The sequence below is a fragment of the Urocampus carinirostris genome, chromosome 5 (genome assembly GCF_059441175.1).
Source record: "Urocampus carinirostris isolate Australia breed hairy pipefish chromosome 5, RoL_Ucar_1.0, whole genome shotgun sequence".
NCBI classification, from domain to species: Eukaryota; Metazoa; Chordata; class Actinopteri; order Syngnathiformes; family Syngnathidae; genus Urocampus; species Urocampus carinirostris.
Window position 1 is genome coordinate 34,515,505 of NC_142353.1, and position 18,639 is coordinate 34,534,143.

Below are 18,639 nucleotides of genomic sequence, written 5' to 3' on the forward strand. Positions count from 1 at the left end.
GGGGAGAACATGCAAACTCCACACAGGAAAGCTCGATCTCATGACCTCAGAACTGTGCCGCACAGGTGCTAACCACTGCATCACCGTGCTGCCCCGGTTCAATCCAAATATCGAAATTATCGATACTGAGCAAGTACTAGGATTGGATCAATACTAGTCCTGGGATTGATCATATTATATGAATATATAAACAATATTATTTATTTTTTTGCAGCGATTTCATTATAATGTTTTATAGAACATCACTGAAGAAACATTGCTTTGACACAATAAAAAAAAGGATGTCGACTAAGACCATGGCTTACTGGAAAGATATCCTCTGGTCTGATGAGACAAAGGGTAATTGATTTGGCTCAGATGGTGCGAAGCATGTGTGGCGCCAACTAGGTGGGGAGTACAATCATGTTTGTGTTGTGCCTAAAGTCAAGCATGGGGTTGGGAATGTCATGGTTTGGGGCTACATGAGTGCAACTGGAATCAGGGAGTTAGTATTTAATTGAAGGAAACACAAACTTAAGGATGTAATGTAAAAAACTGGAGCAAAGAATGTCTGCCTTCCAGAAACTGGGTCGCAGGGCAGAGTTCCAGCATGACAATGAACCCAAACAAACCTTTATGATGACCACGGCTTTTCCAATGGGATGGACTGGCCAAGCACGTCTCCAAATCTAAACCCAATAGAACATATCTGGGGCATCTTCAAGCGGAAGGTGGAGAAGCACAAGATCTCAGTCATATTGTCATGGAAGAGTAGAAGAGCATTCCAGTGGCAATTTGTGAGGCTCTGGTGAAATCCATGGCCAGGAGGATTAAGAAGGCTCTGCTTAATTATATTGGCCACACAAAATATTGAACCTCAGGAACTTTTACTTTAGGGTGTACTCACTTTTGTTACCAGGGGTTTAGCTACTAATGGCTATATTTTTGAGGGAAAAAAAATAAATATAAACTTTACACAAACAACCTTTCATTGTATAAATGTAATTATATATATATATATATATATATATATATATAATGTACTGTTTATATGAAATCCTGTAATCAATCCTCCGCTTCCTAATTTTTGACCTCCCTATTTTGAGGTAAGTCAAAGATATATATTGATCAAGTGCAATTAAAAAACATTCTATATAAAGAGAGAGAAAGCGAGAGATGTGTGTGTGTGTGTGTCTGTATTTTAAATGGACTATGTGTATTATTTAGTGCCTACTAGTGGTAAAAGAAAAACGGCAATTATTCAAAAATAATTATTGATTTCATTAATAAACAAATTAAAGTGACCTAATTCATAAGCACATATTTTACATAACTTGAGTTGCATGTAAAGGGGGCTGACATAATTGTACGCCATCTTGCTTCTAAAGTACCAAGAAAAAAACTAAAAATTGGTGAGCAAAAAGAAAGAAAATAAATGACACATTTTGCTCACTATTAGTTTACATAGTATTCTCCTTTGTGTTTTTTTATTAATTGTTTTCGGTTGCGCGACACAACACAGCAACCTTTAGTGGTCAAATAACACACACTGCCCCTTGAATTATTGCATTAATTGTTTAAATAATGTACCTGTAGCTATAGCTACTTTGTAGCACTCACTTTCAGTTGCACCATACAACAACATCTAGAGGTCCAAATAATACACACTGTCCCTTTAATGGAATATCAAACTGTTTTCAATAGTCGTTAGCCTGCAGAAAAAAACAGCAAACGTCAAGAATTTGAGATGTTCTCTTTTTATTTCTAACATTGAGCTGACAAAAGGGGAGGAATCTTACTCACATTGTATGTTGTCAACATGATGTACTAGTTTATATATAATTGTATTGATTCAGCCTGGCGGCCACGTCATTTGTCTGCCTCCCAATACGTGGAGATGGAGATGGTAGACGGACTGAGCGCCGTGCTTGCCATCGTTGATGACTGCAAACCGGCACAATTTCATCGATAACGTTTTTCCAGACTTCAGAAACGGCAGCGCGGAACTTACCCACGCGATAACCTTCCGATAAGGATTCCTGCTTTGCTACATTCTTAGCCACTACGAGTAAATGACCCAGGAGCTGCAGAAGGATAGTAGAAGTTAGTATTATATGTATGCGAAAAGTTGGTTATTTGGGATATTTATTTTCTACAGAAAGAAGAATTTCGCAAAATTCAATGACATCAATTTTACCTCAGCATCATCATCTCTGGCTTGACTTATTCTGGGAATAACAATCTTTGGTATAACCAGGAAATGTACCGGGGCCTGTGGACTGATGTCCCGAAAAGCCAGGCACTAGAAAACAGTAACACAAAATTATTAAGATTATAACCTTGACATGAAAACATGTCAGGGCTTAAAATATTTAGTGTGTCATTTTATTAAAAATCGGTACAAAGTTTTGTTTACTATTATTCAAATAATTTATCGACCGCTATCAACACAAAAAAAACATAAAATTTACATTGTGTTTATTTCATGTCCTTCAAAGTGCGATTCATCATCAGATACACCAAAGAGTTGTTTGGCTCATCATTTATTTATATCTCTTGGGGCGGCATTAGCTCAGGAGGTAGAGTGCACGACTTGGGATCAAGGGATCGCAGGTTCGATTCCCGGCTCCTCCATGTTATATGTCAAAGTGTCCTTGGGCAAGACACTGAATCCCCAATGCCCCCAATAAGCAAGTCTGCAGGTTGCATGGCTCCATGGCCGCTATTGGTGTGTGTGTGAGTGGGTAAGTGTAAAGCGCTTTGGGAGGTCTTCATTGCCTTGAAAAGCGCTATATAAATGCAGACCAGACCATCAAGACAATTTTGGAGAGAACATCAAAAAATATGCAGAGAGGAGATATGGCGAAAAGGGAACGTGCTTTATTGCATTCGGGACACGATCAAAGTTCCAAACGTTCAACAATTGGCTTTTATAGTGTTCTCAAATAAAGTTAAGATATCTCGTGAAGGTCGTCCACCCCAGTTCCCTCAGCATATCAGCTTGAGACCTCTTGCAACAACGTCATCAGACAGCCTTCACCAGATACCGACATACTTATCATTAGTTATTATCCACATTCCACAACAGCAATTTTCCCTTTTTCTCCGCTTTTTAATATTCGTCGTCTTTGGTAGTGAGAATAAAAATAGTGTGATAATGATATAAAATCGAATGTGCTTTACACATGAAAAAATACGGTATGGCTGTCCGCGTGAACTACACTGATTTTAATTCAAACGCGCCACCTCAAAAACCCACATTCGCTCAGGGAAATCTCACAATATAAAATACATTTTCTCCTCGGATCTACACAATTCAGATAGTCAAGTCAAGTCATTTTTATTTGTATAGCCCTTAATCACAAAGAGTCTAAAAGGGCTGCACAGGTATTATTACAGATCACACCACCCTCTGATCTGAAACCAACATGAGGGCAAGGAAAAACTCAAAAACCTCAACATGAGGAAAATGAAGAAACCTTGACAAGGGACCGCACATGTGGTAATCCCCTTTCAGGATGACCAGGCTGCAATAGATGTTGCAATAACAAATAATACACAGATATCGTCAACAAAAAATATAGGTTATTCATATGCTATAGAGTAGAAGTGTGTTTTAAGCTTAGATTTAAACATTTCCACTGAGGTTGCAGATAGGACACCAGTTTTTCCTGGAAACCGGTGAATAACTCCTAAGGGTGGGAGATTTCCATGCGATGCCTTATAAGAAATTTGTATTGCACCCTGGTCATCCTGGAAGGGGGATTACCACTCGTGAGGTCACTTCTCAAGGTTTCATATTTTCCTCGTGCTTGTTTTTCCTTGCCCGCATGTTCGTTTAAGATCAGGGGATGCTGTCATTGCAACCAGTACAGTCATTCGAGACAGTTTATGATTAAGGGCGTCACAAATAAATGTGACTTGACTTGAATTGAATTTCTCCTAAACGTGAGAGATTTTCATGTGATGCGATAACCACATTTCATTATTAAATTAAGAATTCAAGAGAACCTTGTTATCCTCGTATAAGATATCTGCTGGGAGACTTTTGTCAATCACTTTGGAGAAGATTGTGGCAGGAGCTCCTCTGTCATATTTCTTGCTGGCAACTTCCGCTTGTCGTACTTCGTCACTTCCGGTACACAGACTTCTCTACAGGAAGTGGAGATTAAACATGAAATTTGGATTCGTTCGCATAAGAAAGTTGACAATTCCCTTCATGTAGGAAAAACTATACATTTGATTTAAAGACAAATGATTAAAATGTGACGTCAGCAACACCGAAGTCGACATATAACACATTAGCTACCTGGCCTCTGTTTAAAAGTTGAAAACCACCGAGTTGGGTCGCCGTTCGGCTTTGAAACAGGCAAGTTCGGAGGGTTTGATGATAGAACATGGCCAGTTGAGCCATCTAGTCAAAATCTAAAAGGTGTCGTGATTTCCTAAAATACAACCGCACGAGAGACCCAACAATACCCATGTGTCTCGGAAACGTTACATTGACGTTGCCTTCAGGAAACCTCGTCAATATGACCATTATGTCTTATTTAACGTTGGTAAAAAAATATACCTTTCGCAGTGTGACCTTATATGCTACATATACATTTTCCCTCGTGTATATTGTATAATATTGGATTAGATTTGGCTTGTGAGTTTTTATGTCTTCTAAAATATGCAATAATTTATCACTGAAACGTATCACATCCAGCAGGGATCTGCGTGTTGCGTTCAAGATAATCTAGTTACGCGCCAATTGAAATAACAAATAACGAGCAATGATGGGACATTAACTTCGAATTTATGTACGTAATAAACCATATATGCCAAACTTTTGATGATAAAAAAATAGGTAAATATCCTCCAGAATATAAAAAATAAATAACATGTGCTACTTCAAAATCGAAAGTGGCAAACTTACCAAAACAGAACGTCATTTTGACATTTTTTTCTTTCCCGGATTGTTTTCGGTGTTTAAGTCATTTTTTGGTCCTTTTCTGGTCACTTATTTCGCTCATTATTCAGACGTTTTTCATTAATTTGCATACTTTTAAGTAATATGTACTTTTTCAGTACTTGTAGATACCTTTCAGCACCCTTTTCATGCTTCTTAGTACTTGTTTACGGATGAAACTGATGGAAAATGTCGCTTAGCAATTCATTATAATAATAATTAATAATTATAACAACAATTTGATGATCTGATTGTTTGTTTTAAAAACAATAAATATGACATTCACCACTTGAGTATTTTTTTTCACCGAGTACTTTTACTCAAGTAAGTATTTGGATGACGACTTTTACTTCTACTTGAGTGATATTATTCTGAAGTAACAGTACTTTTACTTGAGTAAAATTTTGGGCTTCTCTACCCACCTCTGATCACTGCACCCTTGTTAGCATATGACCAAAAGTAATTACGAAATGCAACGTTATTGAAGTAAAACTTGTTAATTATTGGATGAATAGAATATGCACTTTGTGATCCAGCATATAAAATTTATGAAACTCGTGATGTAATTTCCTTGTGTTCCGAATCTCCGGCGAGGTGTAGAGATGATGGATAACAGTGGAATGGTGTGGCATGTAAGTCAGTTGTTTTTTGCAGATGACACAGCGCTTGTGGCTGATTCTGAGGAAACATTGAGACGGTTGGTTATGGAGTTTGGAAGAGTGTGTGATAGGCGTAAGTTATGTGTGAAAGTTGGGAAGAGTAAGGCGATGAAGTTTTCACGGGATGGAGTGGACATGGTGTTGGAAATAAGGTTGAATGAACAATTGCTGGAAGAAGTTGAAAGCTTTTAGGTACTTGTGTTGTGATGTGCCTGCAGTTGGTGGAATGGAGTGCGAGGTATTGCACAGAGTGAATCAAGGAAGCAAGGTGCTCTGAGGAGAGTGATGAACAACAAGAGTATGGATGTTAAGAGGGGACTGTATGAGAGTGTGATTGTGCCAACTGTGTTGTATGGTGCAGAGGCTTGGAGCCTGAATGCAGTTTTGATAAGGAAATTAAATGTTTTTGAGATGAAGTGTTTGAGGAGTGTGTTAGGAGTGACAAGATTGGATAGATTGAGAAATGAAATTGTGAGAGACACGACTGGAGTAGTAGCGGAACTGAGCAAGCGTGTGGATGAGAGTACTTGGTTGGTTTGGACACATGGAGCGGATGGATGAGGAGTGAATGTTGAAGAGGATCTACAGAGCAGAAGTAAATGGAAAAGACCAAGAGGAAGGCCGTGATTGACGTAGATGGATGGTGTCAAGAGTGCACTGGTGGAAAGAGGTCAAATTGTAGTGGAAGCTAGAGCTCTTGTTGGTGATAGGAATGAGCGGAGAGTTGTTGCAAAAGGATAGTGGGATATTTGAACGCGTTCTAAGGGATGGGCAGGGCACCTGTATGATGCGGCAGGGGTAAACCAGCGAAAGCTGAAGGGCCCTGCAGAAGAGTGTGTTGTGTCACCCTGACCCGAGTGACATAGTCGCTTTCTTGTGTTCCATTTCCTCTGGAGGGACGAAAGCATAACCAACTTGGGTGCCGAGGTGCTTAACTTGTTTAGGTGTTTGGGCATTTGGGTTGGCCATGGTCAATATTTGTTTTTTGCTACTTTTTCCTTTTCTTTGTTTTTGTGTATGTGTTTGTCTTGCTGTCTCTCACCCCTCTCGATGGATATGACCAGGGTAGATAGATGAATATTTATTTCCAGCTTATTTTGTGGTAAAAATAAAGGTGCTTGAGAAGTTTGTAAAGCATTTTTGTAGTTGTTTTTAATCAGAGCTTTGAGTTCCAAAAAGACGTTTCCGTGATAAATATTTATATTTTAGGGGGCGCTGCTGTGCAAAGAGTACGCTTTTCATTCTTCGTTGAATCGATGAAGAAGAAGCACAAAGATGGCGGCGCTCGCAAGGCTGCCCTTTCGCTTCCCATTTAACGTTCTCAGAAACCACAGACTTAATCACACGGAAGCGGCGGTGGCAGTGGAGAAGGAGGCCGTTTACCCGCCCATCAAAGCTTCCCTCACGGCCAAAAGCAAATTGGCCCGTTTGCGTCAGTTCGAAGAGCAAGTGGAGAGGATAAAAGCATCCCCGCTGGAGGAGAAACTCCGATTCCAAACTCGCATCGAGCGTGAAAAATACGTCATCTATCCGCGGACTTTTGCACGCAACGCGGATAAATGGTACCAGCAATTCACCAAGACTGCATACATCCCTGGTTTACCGGAGCTGTACAGTCCGGGTAAGCCTTCTGTCTAGCCAGTGTTGGGACTAACCCGTTCCTAGGAAGAAATTACTTCTTTTGTAACGAGTACCGTAACGCGCTATTTTTAATACTTTGTAACTTGAAAGCGAAAGGTACGGTGGCCGAGGGGTGCAAAACAAGTTTACTTTGTGTACAATTTTCATTGCTCAGGAGGTAGAGCGCTCGTCTTGGAATCAAGGGATCCCAGTTCGAATCCCAGCTCGTCCGTGTTACATGTCGAAGTGTCCTTGGGTAAGACACTGAACCCCTAATACACCCAATAAGCAGGTTAGCGCCTTACATGGCTGAAAGGCCGCTATTGGGAAATGTGGAGCACATTGTAAGGCGCTTTGGGAAGTCATTGACTTGAAAAGTGCTATATAAATGCAGATAATTTCATTTCACCTGTCAACCTTTACGTTTTTGCCGTACAAAGTATGTTTATTATGCATTTAAGACGTGTACAACATACAAGGAAATCTGTGCGGAAAAACGCAAATTTGTCAATTATGGGTACCATCTGGTATACACCGACTATCACGAATTGGCAAATCAATCAAGTCAAAGGAGTTTGCCGTGGAAGCCTCTATCTCGGTATTGTTTTTTTCGTTGCAAACGAAGCGAGCGGTTTGATGCTACTGTGCGCATGCGTCTGCCGCCTGGGGATTTCCCATTATGAATCATTCCATGGTACCTTGGAACCTCGGTTCTCGACCATAATCCGTTCCAGAACTCTGTTCGAAAACCAATTTGGTCGATCACCGAATATCGTTTTTGCCATTAAAGGTAAAATTGTTTGGTTAAATTGTTTTAATCCGTTCCAACACCCTGAACGCTTACCATGAACGTAAACATGAAGCTAACCCAGGCTAATCGTACGTTCGCGTCAGCGTAATCCATCGTGCGGAAGATTACGCTAACATGAACGTGTACAACTAAAAAAATCAGGTCGTTTACACGTCATTTAGCACCCGGGTCTCCACAAAAAGTGGTGAGCGGTTAAAGGATAAAGAAAATAATTATGAATAGGATTTCTTGCCTTTGTGGTGCTCAGCAGAAGCCATGCTGTATGTATAGCAAGATCAGAAACTCGCACACCTTCTTCATATTTTGCTATTATTTCTTTCTTAAATGCATTAGTTGTACGCACTACCCTTCTTTTTTCACCTGTAGCAACTTTGCTGCTTGCACCGACCTTCTTCGGAGGCATAATTAGGGGCTAAAACACTCCGTTCACCGATATCTAAAGCGAAAGCAAAAAGAAGTGCGCGCGCGCACGTCATAACAGTTCTTCACGAGGGGTGGGGGCAATCTACACCCGTACGCCGCTCAGCATCGCACCCTAGTGTACCGGCGTTCGAATTCCGAAAAGCTAAACAAGAATTTCTCAAAATTTTTGTTCGAGAACCGATTTGTTTTGAACTGAGAGGCGTTCGAAAACCGAGGTTCCACTGTAGTTGTGTAGTGAAAGTAAGTCCGTCTCTTTTTAGAGAACCGTCTTTTTCGGCTCAACTCATTAAAGAGAGCCGGCTCTCAACCGGCTCACTTGCTTTGATGCATTATATTACGAATTATGTTGTATAAAGAAGTTAAGAAAAAAGAAGTATAAAAGGAGAAAATGAAAAAAGACAGGTTTGTGGTTATCCCTTTAATCGGTATATTACCAACAATAATTTAATGCAGAAAATTAATTAATAATTTGAATAAGATAATGTATTCTAATTATATTTGCATGTATTTTTTCTTCTACAGTGAACGTCCAAGCGACTTAATTTTTGAACTTTTTTTATAATAAACCTCATTCATGTGTAGCAACTCAGTATCACACAACAAAATGTTAATTAACAATATGTATCATATAACGACACACATGTACAATATAACCTGTTAAACAACATAAATAAACACATTTGAAAAAAAATATGGTGTAAGATTATTTTGTATTTTGTAAAGGAAAATACGACAGTTTTTAAGGGCATGGGGCCCTGGAGGTTGACGGGTATGATTTCCGGTTGAGCCCTGGAGTTGGGACATTCCATTTCCAGTAGAATTTAAGATGGAATTGTAAAAGTGTATTAGATTTTGTAAAAGTGTTTGATTTTGTCAAGTTTGTTCTCTGAAATTTATATTTGTTTCAAAACTTGTAATTTTGTTTTGTGACATGAGAAAGTGTTTCTTGATATGTAAAAGTGTTCCTGATATGTACAAGTGTTTTGCACCTCTCGGCCACCGTAGAAAAGACATTCTCTCTTAAAGTATGGAATATCTGCAAAAAGCAATGTATTTTTTTAATAATTAACCTGGTAATACCATAGTATCTATTTATCTACCTTGGACATGTCCCTCAAGAGGGGTGACCGACAGCAAGACAAACACATACAATAAAGAAAATAAAAAGGGGAAAAATAGCAAAAAACACACATGAACATTTTTGGACCATGGCCAACCCAAATGCCCAAACACCCAAACAAGTTAAGCACGTCGGCACCCAAGTCGGTCATGCTTTCGTCCCTCCAGATGAAACGGGACACAAGAAAGCGGCCATGTCACTCAGGTCAGGTTGACACAACACACTCTTTTGTCCAACAGCAGGGCCCGACAGCTTTCACTGGTTTACCCCTGCCGCATCATACGGGTGCCCTGCCCATCCCTTAGAACGCGCCCAAACATCCCACTATCCTTTTACAACACCTATGGTATTACCCTAGTAATACCATAGTAACAACGTAGTAATAACATGATAAGTTATTTTAGAAATTCAAATAAATTCTAGTTCATGCTAAAAATCTATGCCAGTTTTGATAATTATTTTTAAGCAATTAAAACAAAACGGATGGATGGATGGTCTGCATTTATATAGCGCTTTTCAAGTCAATGAAGACCTCCCAAGGCACTTTACAATGTGCTTCACACTCCCTTTTACACACATTTGAAGCCCCGCGTGACTCAAACGATTCATCAGCTTTATGTAGTTACAAATAAAAGTAGCAAAATGAGTATCAGTTCATGTGTTCAATGTATTTATTAATCTTTTTATTTATGTTACAGGAAATACAACAAACTCAATTCCAATTTATGGGTTTTATCAAGCAAATGAGCCATAAAGTGCAGTTTTTCTAATCTAGCTATCTTTCTACCTTTTTAGCTATTTAGCAAGCTCTCAAGCTAGCTTTTTACATTTTTTGCATGCTATCAAGCTAAAATGTCACCTTTTTACCTTGTTATCAAACAATTTGGCTCCTTTCCCACTATATACCTTGCTTTTTTTAACTATGTGGCTATTTATTTGGCTTTTTACTGTTTTAGCTAGCTCCCTTTTCGTTTTTACCTGTTTACCTTTCTACCTTTCTATCAAACTATCGTTTTAAGCTAAGCAAGCCAGCTAGCTCAGTTGCTATTTTAGAAACGGTGTGCCCTTTGCACTAGTTGGTAACGAAAAGTAGAGCTCAGCTTGAAAGAGGCTGGAGACCCCTGCAATTGTTTGTAACTGGAAAGTTACTATCAGAGTAACATGCGACTTTTGGGTGACAGTAATCTGAGGGCTAACAAATTACTTTAATTTTTTCAGTAACGCACCCAACTCTGGCCTCAGCCGGGGAGGAGAATGGACCCACCGCCACGGAAATACCTAACCTTGGCATTAGTGAAGAGGCGTTCGCGGACATCCGTTCATCTGTGACTCGGGTGATTCTCCAAGAGCACTGGTACACTATAAAACGCAAACCTTTTGTGTACCGACACCAGGAGCTGCTCGAGGGATCCTTCCTGAGGAATTTGGTCAAAGCTTTAATATACAGCTTAACCAAATATAACCCACTGCTTCTTTACTCCAGTTTAGGTATAAAATCTCCTGATGTAAACAAACGCACCATTTTCCAGGTCAACTCTTTCTGTTTACTTAATTTTGACCTCACTTAAATATCGTTTTTCTTTGTGCGTTATCAGATTTAGATTCCAATGTGAACTTTTACTGGAGTAGAGGGGAAAGAATGATCCCTAAGGGCCACAGAAGGGGGCACATAGAGCCCATCAGGTTCCAGATAGACGACCGCCCGTTATGTCAGATTAGAACGACGCAGCAGCTTCCTCAGGTTCGAAATCACTTTACCTCTGACGACATGCAGGCTATAATCGTATTGGAAACTGAATATTTGGATTTAATCCGAATGAATCGTTCACATTCATAGAAACAAACCAAAAACCTTGTATACATGGCTAGCAATGTTCCCTGTAATTTTCCACGGGTCTGAGCGTTCACACAAAGTCGGTGAGCAACGCTTGAAACAACAGTGAGCAACAGCAATCCCAAGTATGGCAACCAAGTCATTATCAAACATGTCCAAAACTTGACATCACATTACATTTTGCTGAGTTTCCGGCAATGCAAAATTATTTTTCTCTTTTGAATGAATTGTACGGCCTACAAACGTCGTATGTTCTTACAATTCTTTCACAACATATCCATTTCTTTTTATTTCCTGATATATTTTGTCGCATAATATTAACATTTTTGGGGGCTTATTGAGTCGGTTGTAAGATACACAACTGTACTTAATCACATTTTTTGTGGAAGTACAATGTTGGCACCAAGATTCACTTGATATCATTGGAAATTATTTGAATGCAACACAAAATTTTTCCTTTTTTTTTTTAAATTCCTTTGAAAAAAATCTCATTGTGTTTATTTTTTCTGAGCTGTTACTTTTTTCTTTTTGTTCTCTATTTACTTTTTTCCTACATTTCTTTCTTTTCTGGCTTTTTTCTAAAATTTTTCCTCCTTTTTTTCTCTTCCTTCTGTTTCTTTTTTCCCTGCTTTTCACTCCTATTTCATTTTGGTATTTTTTTCTTTTTTGTTCTATTCCCCCCTTCCTTTAAGTCATTTTGTGCATAATTTTACATAATATTTGGTCATGTTGTTATTAAAGAAGAAAACAACCTGAAGAGCTGTTTAGAACCCGAAATAGCAGGTTCCTTTTAGTGAGCCGAGCCGAAGAAGCCGGTTCTTGACCAACTCTACTAACTTTACTCAACTTCGTTCTACTCTGACTCGACATCAAAATACCGCATTTAGAGCACAGCGTCAGGGGATCCCGTGTATTTTTACCTTCATGCACTGTAACTTCGACTTAAGTCGCTTCTTAATTAGTAATTTTGAGCCCTCATTTTTGTGCGCTGGCTAGATTTTCTTGTGCGCTGAGAATTAAAATGTATCTGTCTGGTGCAATTTTTAGAGCAAAATCAAGAAGCTAAATGAACAGTGTTGGCCACGTTACTTTAAAAAGGTAATTAGTTATAGTTACCAAAAAGTAACTGAATTACACTATAGTAAGGTAACTATTTACCAGTGAAAGTAACTATTTCCGCTACTCTAAAAATAAGTGATTGTATGTCAAAGAATTTGAGATTTGACATGGAGAGATGGCAGATCAGACTATTACATATAGAGATGGGAAATCCTATTTTTCGAGAACTGGCTTTTTCAGCTCTGCTCACCGAAAAGAGCCGTCTCTCTCGAGGCCCAAACGGCTCTTTGAATTGTTTTTGTTGCTTTAATGCCCAATTTTTATGTAATATTATGCACGGAATGATTTCAAAAGGCGGAAAAAGAGACAAAAGAATAACGGTAACCTTTTATATAAACACAGGAAATATAATCAAAATACTTAATACTAATAAATCTGCATCGGCTCGCTACAGTTTAACTGTACGGGTCAGGTGTATCGACATTTCGTTCTGTGTACATTGTTACAAAGAATGACAATACAAGTAAATTATTATTATTATTTAAAAGAAAGGATGAAATACAAAATAAATGTAACCTTTTTATGTTATGTTAAGTCAAGTCATGTTTATTTGTATAGCCCTTAATCACAAAGAGTCTCAAAGGGCTGCACAGATCAAAGACTATTATTACAGACTATTAGATAGATAGATAGATAGATAGATAGATAGATACTTTGTTCATCCCCGAAGGGAAATTCACATTTATGACCCAATCCCCTGATATTGTTGACCCAGATGGAGAACACTCTTGAAACTGCGGATCTCTTCTTGGCTCTTGGGATCATTAGTAGAACAGCATTTCATGAATTATAATCTCCGCATCCGACTGAGACGGCATAGGGCGAATTTCAGCAATGTTGCGAAGATGGAAAAAAGCTGTTCTAGTAATATTCTTAACGTGTGTTTGAAAGGACAGATCGGGATCTAATATGACACTTAGATTTTTTACCGAGTCACTCTGGGTGATATTACATTCAACAAATTCAAAGTCAACAACACAGAATCCCCCCAAAATGCATATTGATCAATCCTTAAAGAAAAAAGTTGTCTCGGAAGGATCGAGTTGATGATTGGATGAGAAGCCGGCTCCCTTCCTTCACTTCCATATAGCGAGCACACGAGTCAGGTGCAGCCCTCATTCGCCTTTTCTTTCCGCACGTAGTAAATATATGGTAGCCGCTATTAGTTTTATTTGAATTTATAACAAATATTATTTGTTTTTGTTTTTTTACATCAAAAAATCTCGCGCCAATTTTTAAGCTTTTACAGCAAATGAATATCGTCTCCAATAACTGTTTATCGGCCTCCTCTTAATATTTATAAACGATATTGGCCCTTAAAATGGATGGATACCTCTGTGACATCCACTTTATATAGAGGGATACACCAGTGGCAGTTTCACTGTGAGCACAGAAAATAATTAGGAAATGTTGTGTAGAAATCAACTCAGTTATTTGTACTACAAATCCCACAATGCTTTGGGGCATAAGGCTATCCCTGGATGAGGGAAACTAGACATGTATAAGAAGAATATTAAGGGACTAATCAAGGTATGGAAATTGGAATATCGTGCGCGTTTACATGGCTTCACATCATCTGAATAGTGGCAATAGTCAGTTTCCGATCCAATTATTTCCTGCATGTAATTGTACCCTCTGTTGTGATAGTTTTAGAGAGTTGTTGTACGTCCTAACCGAGGTTAAGGAAAAAACAAAAAAACGAAATTTTCCAAACTAAATGACTCTGCAGTTTGTTCCGACGGAGGATTCTTTCACAGCCGAGGTTCCGGAAATCCCGCACGTTCCCGACAGGTTACCCCTCTACAAAAGACAGTACACCAACACCATCTTCACAGGTGACCTCTCATTTCTCCTTTTGCTACTTCCCCAGCAATTTCGCACGCTCCAATTCGTCTCGCTCGTTACGACAGGTTCCAAAATCATGGACCCGGCTCGCTACGGTCACACTCAGTTCCACTTTGTGCCCGACCGCTACCACAGGGAACGCATGGAAAGCCGAAAACAGTCGGACCAGGTTGAGGTGTACCTCAGGGCGAACGCCATCGCTAGCTTGTTTGCGTGGACCGCAGCACAGGCTTCCTATCAGGGTAACGTATTTGACATTATTGGGGACAGGAAAATGATCTATTATTAAAGATTGAAAGGCAGTGTTCTCGTCTGCCCGCGTCCCTGCGTCTTGGACGCATCATTTTTGCCGTGTCAAATCAACGTGCGTCCCCGGGACGCAACATTTTCAACACAAAATTGTCATTATTACCCGATCACTTTTATTTTTAACAAAGGTTTACCGCACTCCAAACTTTCTGTCGGGCAGATCCGCCATTGTTGTTTTGGTCTCGCGGTTCGAGTTTTTCAACTGCACGCCGATCTCGGCAAACGGGATCTCGTTGCTTCGAGATGACGTCATTGTTGTGGTGGTGGTCGTCGATTTAAGGTGAAAATCAACACAAAATTGGTCATTTCTTCAGTGTCAGTAATAAGTCGAAACACATAATGCTAAAGTGATAACAACGGTAATAATTCCGGCACGAAAAAACGGCGGGGAAATTCTTCGGAAGATCGCGGAGGCAAGGAAAACACGTGTGTTGAAGCGAACGACTCGACGAGAGAAAATAAACAAAATAATACTCCTAAGCAAGATAAGGATTGGACCTTGAGAAGGCATTACAACTGTGGCGGGACAGCAAACCACGAAGAATATATGAACTGAAAAATCTCAAGTGATAACTGCTTTGTATTACTAATTAACTGTGATTATTAAAACTGAATGAATATATAGATTTATATTATATATTTGTCGCCGATTCACAATTTCAACCTCGATAACATTAAATTTTGGGGACCCGTAGATCTCTGTTGGGACCCATAGATTTTTGAGCATGCGAGTCCCCGGGACCCATCACTTTTCACAGGTAAAATGAACACTGTATAGGGGTCTTAAAACTCGAAAAAGTCTTAAATGTAATAATTGCAAATTAGCGCCTCGAAAAATTTCCTTTACAGGTCTTAAACTTAACTCTCAAATGTCTTCTTTTTTCTCCATCTTATCTATCGTGAACAACTGTATTAAAAGTTAATGATCAAAAATATGGAACGTCGTGTCATAAAACTATTTCTCATTTCCCCTAACTATTGATTGTTGACCGTTAAATGCAACATGTCCGTCGAAAAATCCTGATTACCGCTTTTTCGAAAATTCAGCATTACATTGGAACTTTGAGTCGCCAACCCGTGTCATTGTAGGAGTAAGTTTGGGATAGTAAAGTAAAAGCATTCTTACAGGGGCCGGTTTGAGACCGGGTGGTAACATTTTTGGCCTGGATAGGAATAGGCACTACCAGGCTGTACCTGCCCAAGACACACCACAGGAAATGGGGACCCTTTCATTTGTAACAGGCATGCTTTTGCCACCCAAATGTGTCCTAAAGGGACATCGTGTAGTGCCTCCTTGTGATGAAAACACTTTATTCATTAAAGAAAAAAAATGTTGATCCGAATAATAAGCAAGAATCCATGAACTAAAATATAAACGTACTCGTCAAGTCATGTTTATTTGTATAGCCCTTAATCACAAAAAGTCTCAAAGGGCTGCACAGGTTATTGCAAACCACGGACTATTATTACAGACTATTATGACACCATCCCCTGATCTAAAACCTTCATGAGGGCAAGGATAAACTCAAAAACCTCAACTCGTAGTTAAAGAATTTGAATTTATTTTATGTAACATGAGGCTCACCTAGAGGGCACTGACATGATTGTCTGCCATCTTGCGTCTGCTGGTACTCTCTTCCTTTGTGTGTATATTAGCAGTTACTGCTCTTGCTAATTTTAAAGGGACAGTGTGTAATATTTAATGTCTCCTACAAATACTGTCATCCAGTAAAAATCATTTATCTGAATACATGGCAAAAATGCATGATCATACCAATGTTATTTTTTATTTAAAAAAAAAATTATCCCCACTTACGTCCACGCCATGTTTGTCTGTCATCCTGTTGCCACGCTCTGCCGTGTATCACTGGCCCTCGCTTGTACTCGACATCACAGTGCCATCTAGTGGTCAAATATTACACATTAGGGCAGAGGTCGGGAACAATTTTGACCCAAAGCGCCATAAAAGCAAAAAATGTTTTAAAAAGAAATTGAGAGAGCCACATCATATATTTTCAGACAAAATTGAAAAAACTGCCAAACACGCTCTCTCGACAAAAGCTAATTCTTCAGCACATTTTATTTCACTGTTGATGATTTAATCAAATGTCTGAAATGATAATCATGCCATATACTGTGTCTCAAATCAATGTAAATATGCCATTTACACTTTGTCTTCCACCTTCAGTTAAGAGTGTTGAGGCAAATGTTTTCCATGAAATTTGTCCTCAATAACGTTTTAAAAACAATGTGCATGCAAAGTTCTTTTGTAAAAATGTCACAAATGACTGCAAACAATAAGCATACGGTCATATTCACTTTCGGTGTAGACTGCACTGAGTGAGAGAGAGAGAGAAGGAAGTGCCTTGCACCGTGTGCAGGGATCCGCCCACCTGTACTGCTCACCCAATCAAAGCCAGCGTTTTTATTTATCAGTTTAAATAGTTTCTTATCGAACTTCTGCATTAAGTTGCTTCGGCTTTATATGGAGCAAAATGGGGAGAAAATCACTTGACTTTGGAACGCCACAGAGAAATGTGCAATAGTTACATTTTATTCCGGAGCCATACGTACTCATGAAAAGAGCCATATATGGCTCCCGAGCCATAGGTTCCCTACCCCTGCATTAGGGCTTTAAGTATGACGACATGTAAATATGTTTTCCCCCTAGGTTTCTGGGCCCACGAGGACCTGAACCGAGGGTTCTCGTCACAGGCGGTGATCAGCGACGGCCGATACTTCTCTTTTTTCTGCTACCAACTCAACACGTTGTCGCTGTCTGTGCTGACCGATGCGGGCAACGCCCGCAAAAACCTGATGTGGGGCACCGACAGCGCCTGTCTCTTTAAGGGCGTAGAGGACGGCCAAGTGGTCGGTCTGGACGAGGACGTGCTGAGGCTCCTGGTGCGGTTCCTGCTCCACAGGCCCCGAGATCCCCTCGTTCACCAGGAGGAAGTTGGAGAAAAAGAAAAGTAGAATTTGTAAATAAAGTTGGTTGATGTGCTATAAACATGGAAGGCGTTTCATTCAATGCCAATGATATACAGTAATCCAGACATGGGGACTTGAGACTTAGTGACTTGGACTCGAGTCGACTCGAGTCGCTGTTTTTATGACTTGTGACTTGACTTGGACTTGGCAATCTAAGACTCGGGACTTGACTTGACTTGAGCCACGATGACTTGAATGACTTGCGTGTTCATATATATATATATATTTCATTATTTAAATAATGTTGACAATTACAGTACGGGATGCGGGCTGAGAAACGCTCTCATGTCACGCCCACTCTGCCCATGCGCCACACACCTCCACGGCAACCACCTGAAGTCAGCATGTCTGCTCCGAGGGTAGTAACTTTTGGCTTCAAAAACTTCTGTGAAGAAGGTAAACGGCGAACAGCGCAGTGCAAATTTTGCAACGGGAAAATTTCGGACAGCCAGACCACCACCTCAAATTTCATCCGACATTTGAAGAGCCATTCTGCCCAGTAAGTGTTTGTCAGTGTTAATATCTGTTTGTCAATGTGTTAATATCTGGTGAGTTGGATGTTGGCTAATGTCTGTGAATATTGTCATTCACCCAGGTCATTTTATCCATACAGTTTAGTTGTAGGCAACTGGACTTCTAATTTGAGCTTGAGGAACTTCCATGAGGAACATCTACAGCTCAATCTCTAAAAAGTCCAGTTGCTTACTCTTTGGTTGTTAGCTAAGAGTGAGCGGCAGGGCGATTTAGCCGCTGCACAGGGGGGTTTCAGTTTATCATTGTGACATTCTTATGCAGAGACGAGAGGTTATCGTAACCTGCGTCAATGATGCTTCATTCATTTACTTTTATAAACATTGCAGTATGTTTGAGTAAAACGAATGCATTTGTGCTCATAGTGCCTCGTCTATCCTACAACGGGTAACGCAAAAGACAAGCCAGGCATATTGAGCTAGGAGCTACGGATAAACGGGCTGT

The 18,639-nt window shown here is 39.7% G+C and overlaps 2 protein-coding genes across 3 annotated transcripts; one reads left to right on the forward strand and one right to left on the reverse strand.

Annotated features, from left to right (window-relative positions):
- Positions 1-1,532: 1,532 nt before the first annotated feature.
- On the reverse strand, positions 1,533-4,486 carry LOC148366126 (uncharacterized). 2 transcript variants are annotated; one of them, XM_088335167.1, is made up of 6 exons: positions 4,289-4,486; positions 3,991-4,131; positions 2,177-2,281; positions 1,991-2,063; positions 1,783-1,923; positions 1,533-1,691 (listed from the first exon to the last, which is right to left on the reverse strand). In XM_088335167.1, exons 1-5 carry the CDS (start codon positions 4,391-4,393, stop codon positions 1,832-1,834), a joined length of 516 nt encoding a protein of 171 aa, XP_088191293.1. In that variant the 5' UTR covers positions 4,394-4,486; the 3' UTR covers positions 1,533-1,691; positions 1,783-1,831. The 2 variants fall into 2 exon arrangements, with proteins under 2 accessions (XP_088191293.1, XP_088191292.1); XM_088335166.1 differs by lacking the exon at positions 1,533-1,691 and having other exon boundaries at positions 1,716-1,923.
- Positions 4,487-6,816: 2,330 nt separating this feature from the next.
- Positions 6,817-17,683, forward strand: mrps30 (mitochondrial ribosomal protein S30). Its single transcript, XM_088336554.1, has 6 exons — positions 6,817-7,213; positions 10,785-11,054; positions 11,162-11,307; positions 14,249-14,354; positions 14,430-14,606; positions 17,345-17,683. Exons 1-6 carry the CDS (start codon positions 6,868-6,870, stop codon positions 17,647-17,649), a joined length of 1,350 nt encoding a protein of 449 aa, XP_088192680.1. The 5' UTR covers positions 6,817-6,867; the 3' UTR covers positions 17,650-17,683.
- Positions 17,684-18,639: the final 956 nt, after the last annotated feature.